The 7,621-nt window shown below is 47.7% G+C and overlaps 1 protein-coding gene across 1 annotated transcript; it reads right to left on the reverse strand.

Moving 5' to 3' along the window:
* Positions 1 to 1,992: 1,992 nt before the first annotated feature.
* Positions 1,993 to 5,151, reverse strand: lingo1a (leucine rich repeat and Ig domain containing 1a). The gene has a single exon (XM_020525961.2). It carries the CDS (start codon positions 5,149 to 5,151, stop codon positions 3,310 to 3,312), a length of 1,842 nt encoding a protein of 613 aa, XP_020381550.2. The 3' UTR covers positions 1,993 to 3,309.
* Between the last annotated feature and the right edge of the window lie 2,470 nt (positions 5,152 to 7,621).

The following is a 7,621-nucleotide window of genomic DNA, read 5'->3' on the forward strand; positions in this document are numbered from 1 at the left end:
CTACCCCCTCACCGTTCCTCCAATCACAGATCCCCTCTCAGAAGAGCTAGGAGGGCGATCCAATCAAACTCTGCATTGCTTTTCCAACCTCAACAATGTCAATGTCAATCTCAGCAAATCTTTGGACCAAGAGGAGCCTGACCCATGAGGGCATATGGTCCATGGGTGATCTTCATGAAGTATTCATCTCCACCTATCCTTTCTCACCAACCAACTCTAATGTTTTTAAGGTGAATTTGTTTGTTATCCCTGGTGTTATTGAGATCTTTATGGGGATTCAGAGTAACGCAGTAACTCACACAAAGTAACACACAACATGCAGATGGCACAGTAACACACAGAAGGTCGCTGCTTCTGAGTTGGGGATTATGAGAGTGGCTTGGATGACCCTTGTCAGCATTGATACTAACATGTGGTTGAGAGAGTGGGGTTGAAAACCACCTTGCTCTTGTACCCAATGCCCCTATTCATAATCACCGACAACACTATATACTTTATTAATGGCTTTCTCCAGCTGGCCTTCCATCTTCAGTGATTGGCACACTTAGAATGCCAGCTCCCTCTGCTCCTGCACCCCCTTTAGGATCGGGTTGTACTATCTCCCCATGTTCTTTGTACTAAAATCCATCATTTCACACATCTCCACACTAACTTTATCTGCTACCCATCTGCCCAGTCCACAGACCTGTCTGTGTCCTTTTGGAGTTTCACACCTCACAGTTTACAATTTTACCAAGTTTTGTATTGTCTGAAAACTTCGAAATTGGCCCCTGCACACCAGGATCTTTAATTTATCTCAGGAAAAGCAAAGGTCCCAATACCTACCCCTGAGGAACTCTACTACAAACCTTCCTCCAGCCTGAAAAATATCACTGACTATGACTTTCCGTTTCCTAATACACAGCTAATTTTGTATCCATATTACTACCGATCCTTTCATTCTGTGACCTATAACCTTGATCACAAGTCTGTTGTGTGGCATTGTGTCAAACACAAATACATGTACACACACATAAATACACATATCCATGCACACACTTGTTTACACACCCATGCACATATACACATATTTGTAAACACACACAAGGATACACAGACACATGGATAGATATATACGTATAAACATACACACACAGACGTGCAAACACACACATGAATATATACACACACATACACACACATGGGTATACACACACCCCCACACAGACATGGATAAATACATGCACACGTGGATTCACACACACGGATATATACAAACACATACACCCACACATACACATGTGGATACACATACAGACACACATGTAGATATACACACGTGGATGTATACACACACACATGGATATACACACACACACACACACAGATGGACACACACGTGGATATACACACTCATACACACACACGGATATATACATGCATGCACACACACACATACGTGGATATACAGACAAACACACGTGGATACACACATGCACACATGTGGATATATACATGCACACACACACAAGTCGATGTACACACACACACACACACGTGAATATATATACACACACATATGCAACCACACATGTGAATATATACACAGACACACACTCGTGGATATACATATGCATACACACACAGGCACATATATGATATATACACACAGATATAAAGATGGGCTGGAGTGGACTTTATACTGGAGATTTGTTTGCACCGAAACACCATGGACCAGGAGTTGGAGCCGATTAATAGGAAACCTGTAAATCCACCTTTATTATGTAACTGCGATTCACACATCTTATTGCACATAGTAACTGAAAGATCTTTTGTAAAAAGTGCTTTGAAAGGACAACCACACTGTCATCCTTAGTCATTGTAGAAAAATTGCTTTTGTTTTGGGGAGTTGTTTCCTCTGAGTTTCTGACTTTTCTGAATCGTTGATAAAAGTTACAGAAAACGCCAGAACATTCTTTGCTTTTTCTTGTTTAATATATAAAAAACATCATGGAAGTTCAGTGAAGGAAAGAAAATTCAAGATATATATATATTTATACTTTTCTTACACAAATGCAACAGAGTCACTTCCTCATCAGATACACCTGGGGTTTACTTTAATTCATTATTTCCCCACCCGCCCCGGGTTTTGTGCACATAATGTTCTGATAAAAATGCTGCAATTAAATATTTACAGCTCGAGTGAAGTTAGTGAACATTTCCTCAGGCCCTTTCCTCAGTGTAAGAGACGAGGAGTCCCACATTCTGTGTATTAGAACATGCAGTTTGTCAGGTTCAGGGGAGCTGCTCCTACATTCAGGGCAGTGGTGGTGAGGTTGGTAATTGGGGACTGATCACAGATTAGGACACACACACTGATTGATTGATCGAGTTCAGGGAATGTAAGAGTTCTGATTTGTTGTAATATTGGTGTTTTTTTTTCCACTGGGACCAGTAAGCAGCACTGATGGACCAACTTGACAAAAATTACAACGTGAGATACCTCCACTTGGGGCCATGTGCTGTGTGCAGTGTTTTCAGATACTCAGGGACAATGTGTCAGGGAGGCTCATTAAGACATGAGGATGGGCTGTGAGGGTCAGTGATGGGGAGAGAGTGTACATGGGTCCAGGCTGTGTGTAAATCGGTGGGTACAGTTGCTTGAGTAAAGTGTCTGGGTCATGATATCACTGTGATGGGGATTTCTGCTCCTGTCTCTCATGGCGAAGGTGTCCTGGTTTTCCTTGTTGAATATTTAACATCCTACTCAGTGGCTTCTAAATCCATTTGTGTTCTTTCTCAGTAAATGTTTGAACAAATGAACAGAGCCCAAATGTTTGGCATGTACTTTGTGCCTGCTTATTGGTGTTTGTCACCATCTCAAACTTTGCAATTGCCAAGGGAGGACAGTGCCTGGTACCTGGAATAGTCCCTCAGGCACCCGGGTGCCTAGATAACACTGAGGGTGGCATAATTGGGCTGTAATTCAAAATCCGGTTGGAAATTCCCGACCCGGGTACCTTGGTGAGGAGCTGACTGGGAACAGGCTGAGGATGGTGTTCACTGTGGCTTCCTCAGAGTGGGACAGTAGGTATCACCTTCACATAGAAAAAAATGGCATAAAAGATGAATCTATGCAATTCCGCTTTGTGCATTCCAACTAACTAAAACGGAGTCCGCCTTTCAAACGGGTTTGGGATGAGTCTCAAAACCAGTTGATATCAAACCCGCTGTTTGGACATTCCCTTGGGAGAGAGTGCATTATTTTTCAGGAGGGTTTGTCACAGACTGTTTAAAAAAGATGGCAGCAATCTCTCGCCGTGGAGAGTCTTAAATCATTTTCATGTTGAATTTGCGAGGGGCGTCTGTGGTCCCGATGCCCGCGTCCGATTTCCGAGGCACGTACTCGATCTCGATGTTGTGTTTGGTGTTTCCTTTGCCCCTGCTCCAGAGGAACAGGAGGACGAGACAAAACAGCACCACTCCCAGGAAGGAGATGAATCCCATGGTGGTGGCTATGATGAGGGTTTTGATATCAAATGGGAAAGGCACAGAGGTGCGGGTGCTGTTCGCATTGCTGTCGTTGGGTTGGTTGGTGATAAAAGCGAACGTTTTGTTGCCTTGCTGACCCCAGTCTGGGGAGTAGCCTCGAACGTGGAGGGTCGCCGTGCTACTGTCATTGCCCCCTGCGTTCATGGCGATACACTGGTAGCTGCCATTATCCTGGAGCTGGGCATAGCGCACTTCCAAAGTGCCATCCGGGAAGACAGTGAGGCGGCCGTTCGTCTTCCTGGAGATGTGCTGTTTCCTGGGAGAGACCCAGAGAATGGCCGGGGCTGGGTCACCGTCTGCACTGCAGCTGAAGTGAACCGTGTGACCCTCATCCACATACACCGTCTGCGGTTTCTTATCCCGGATCCGTGCCCGCCGGCAGCTGAAATAACTGGGCAATAGCACGTCCGGGAAATCCTTAAACTCCTTACCGTGTACCATCTCCGGGCTGGCACACACGGGCTGCTGCCGGTTAAAATTCAAGCGCCAGCGACGCCGGAATATCCAGAGGAGGCGGCAATCACAGGCCAGTGGGTTCCTGTCCAGGATCAGGGTCTCCAGGTTCCCGACCGAGTGGAAAGCAGTTTCCTCCAGAGTGACCAGTTCATTGGCGGACACATTGAGGAGCCTCAGCTGGCCCAGACCCCGGAAAGCATACGGTTCCACGGTGTGCAGCCGGGAGCTAGCTAAATGCAGTTCCCGGAGCCTGAGCAGCTCCTGCATCATGTGGCCCTGTACCACTGTGATGGGATTGAAGGACAGATTGAGGAACCTCAGGTAGACCAGGTGCCGAATGGCCACATAGGGCACCGAGCTGAGGTTACAGCTGGTGACGGTCAGCGAGGTGAGGTTCAACCCGTACAGGCTGTTCGGGGTCATGGTGTCCAGGGAAGCCCAGTCAGAAATCTCCAGCACCTTCAGACGATACAGCCGCTTGAACGAATAGTTGTGTATCACACTGATGCTGAGGAAGCGGAGCCTGAGCACAATGAGGCTGTGTAGGTGGGACAGGGCTTCAGTCGGGATGGTGGTCAGGTTACATTTCTCCAGGGACAACTGCTCCAAGCTGTGCAGCCCACTGAATGCCCGGTGGGAGATATAGACCAGGTCATTGTCCCCCACCTCCAGGGACCTGAGGTTATACAAATCCTGGAACATATAATCCAACAGGATGACAATCTTGTTCTCACTGATGTCCAGCTGGGTCAGGTTGTTCAGCCCAGTGAACACTCCCAGAGGAATCAGCTTCAGGCGATTACTCCTCAAGCCCAGGGACCTCAGGTTTGGGAGGTTACTGAATGCTCCAGGCTCCACGGTCGAGATGATGTTTTCATTCAGTTCCAGCTCCTCGAGCAGCGGGTACGCCACAAACTCGTCCTGGTTGATGGTCTTGATGCGGTTCTTGCTGAGGTCCAACAGCCGGGTTTCTGTGGGAATGCCTTCGGGAACGGTGATGAAGCGCTTGCGGTGACACACCACAGACCTCTCCTGGGCCGAGCAGTCACAGCGAGCCGGGCATCCTGAAGCATGTCCCGATAACACTGCCCCCAGGATCAGCAGCAGAACGGACTGCCAGCAGAGTACACCACCGCTGTGCATACTCACCTTACCAATAACCATCCTACTGAACCCCTACAAACAGCAAACACAGACACAACAGGTTAGCAAAGGCTGGAGCTGCACAGTGAACACATGTTCCCTCATATCACCTCCCCTTGCACCCCCCTCATCCCCCAACCCCATCACAACACCCTCCAGCACAAATCCCGCTTCACAATTACCCCACCGACAGTGTGTGTCCACCCCTCAAACACCCAGCAACCTGAATCCCAAAGACAGATCCTGAAGGGAGATGGTGACCTGGTGGTAATATCACTGGGCCAGAAAAGCTCTGACCCGAGCAAAAACAGAAGTTGCTGGAAAAGCTCAGCAGGTCTGGCAGCATCTGTGGAGGAGGAAACAGAGTTAACGTTTCGGGTCGGGTAACCCTTCCTCAGAACTGATGGTGGCTGGGAAAACGTCAGTTTATATGCAGAAAGTAGGGAGGTGGGTGGGGTAGGGAGTAAACGATAGGATAGAGCCCAAAGAGAGAGAAAGACAGTTGGACAGACAAAGGATTTACTAACGATCAGGCTGGGAGGGTGAATAGTTGTTAATGGGATCTGTTAGTGACTAACAATAGATAGTGTGTAATAGCAGGCTATATGGTAACAAGGCCTGGTGTGTGCAGTAGGGGGCTGGGACATGGGAGAGTTTAGGCCCTAAAATTATTGAACTCGATATTGAGTCCGGAGGTCTCTGAGCCAAAATGGGAACTCTGCTTTCTCTCCACACACACTTGCTGCGTTTCTCCAGCACACTCTGTGTGTGTTTTTTTCAGATTTTTAGACTCCACAGCATCTTGCTTTTGTTATGATACCAATCCAGGAATCTGGGGCTAGGGGTTCAAATCTCAACCGTGAGCAAGTGAAATTTAATGTCAATGCATACAGCTGGGATACAAAAGTTAGATCATTAAAAAAACTACCATAGATGCCCAAACAAACACAGCCCAAACTGGAGAAACTCAGCAGGTCTGCCAACATCTCTGGAGAGAGAAACATAATTATCCTCTGATTCAGTAACCCTTCTTCAGAGCTGGTCTGGTTCACTCAAGTCCTTACCTGGCTGGCTGGGGAACCTCTCAGTTCCGGGGCAGTTAGGGATGGGTAACAAATGCTGTGATTGCTAGCAACACCCACATCCCTCAAGGATGAAAATAAACTCAGTAATCCCCCAAAACACATAGAAAGTTGACCCCAAATATACACAGGTGCTGATCCCCAGGCGGCAAAATATAGCTGGCACCTTTCCAAGACCTGCTAACAGCACACACACCAAAAATGTATGGTTTAATTTATGTAGCATCCAAGCGTTGATGCACTCTGTATCACAGAATCCCTACAGTGTGGAAGCAGGCCATTCACCCCAACGAATGCACAACTGACTTGTTGGGCCGAATGGCTTGTTTCCACACTGTAAGGATTCTATGGATTCTATTCTATGGATTTTGACCCTCTGAAGAGCATCCCACCCTATCCCTGTAACCTTACATTTCCCATGGACAATCCACCTAACCTGCACATTTTGGGACTGTGGCAGGAAACCCATGCAGACTCTGGGAGAATGTGCAAACTCCACACAGATAGTCACCTGAGGGGGAAATTGAACCCAGGTACGGGTGCTGTGGGGCAGCAATGCTAACCACTGAGTGTCCTTTGTTCGTACAAAAACTACTGCCCCTATTCCTGCTTCACACTCTGTCTCTGCACTGGGACATTTGGGAATACCAAGACTCAGCCGCATTCCCAAATTCCAGATGAGTTGCCAAATTTTCCTGGATTGTCTTAGAGCCATAGATCTCTCATGATCAACTTCAGGGATAAGACTCTGAACAGAAATCCTGGCAAAACGTTAGATAAAAGAAGTGTTTTATTTTCAGTATCTTTGTAAAACATTATTCATTAGAACATTATTTCAGATTAACGTAAAAGATGCTTGACAGAAGGTCAGGGGTCATCTAACTGTCAAAGCCGGTTTCCAGTTGGTGGCGTTTTGGCATACTGGAAGATGCCACCATTTACTGGGACAGAGCCCATTCCATCAGTGAGATGTTGAAACACAGACCTCCAAAGCTTCACAACATTTCAGAGTCAGACACAACCACCGTTTTGAAATGAGCTCACAGTTGATCACAAAGTCCCACAAACACAATTCTGAGAATGAGCTCTGGCAGAGGGCCAGGGCTGAGGGAGTGTCACATAGATGGAGTGTCAGCACTGAGGGCGTGCCGCGCTGTTGGAAGGTCAGTGCTGAGGGAGGACCACACTGTCGGAGGGTCAGTGCTGAGGGTGCGCCGCGCAGTTGGAGGGTCAGTGCTGACGGAGGACCACACTGTCAGAGGGTCAGTGCTGAGGGAGCGCCGCACTGTCGGAGGGTCAGAACTGAGGGAGCGCCGCACTGTCGGAGGGTCAGTACTGAGGGTCAGTACTGAGGGAGTGCCACACTGTCAGAGGGTCAGTGCTGAGGGAGTGCCGCACTGTCAGAGGGT

This window comes from Rhincodon typus, chromosome 36 (assembly GCF_021869965.1).
Source record: "Rhincodon typus isolate 14 chromosome 36, sRhiTyp1.1, whole genome shotgun sequence".
NCBI lineage: Eukaryota > Metazoa > Chordata > Chondrichthyes > Orectolobiformes > Rhincodontidae > Rhincodon > Rhincodon typus.

Coding starts and splice junctions, on each gene's coding strand:
- lingo1a (XM_020525961.2), bottom strand. CDS start 5,151: ATGGTTATTGGTAAGGTGAGTATGCACAGCGGTGGTGTACTCTGCTGG.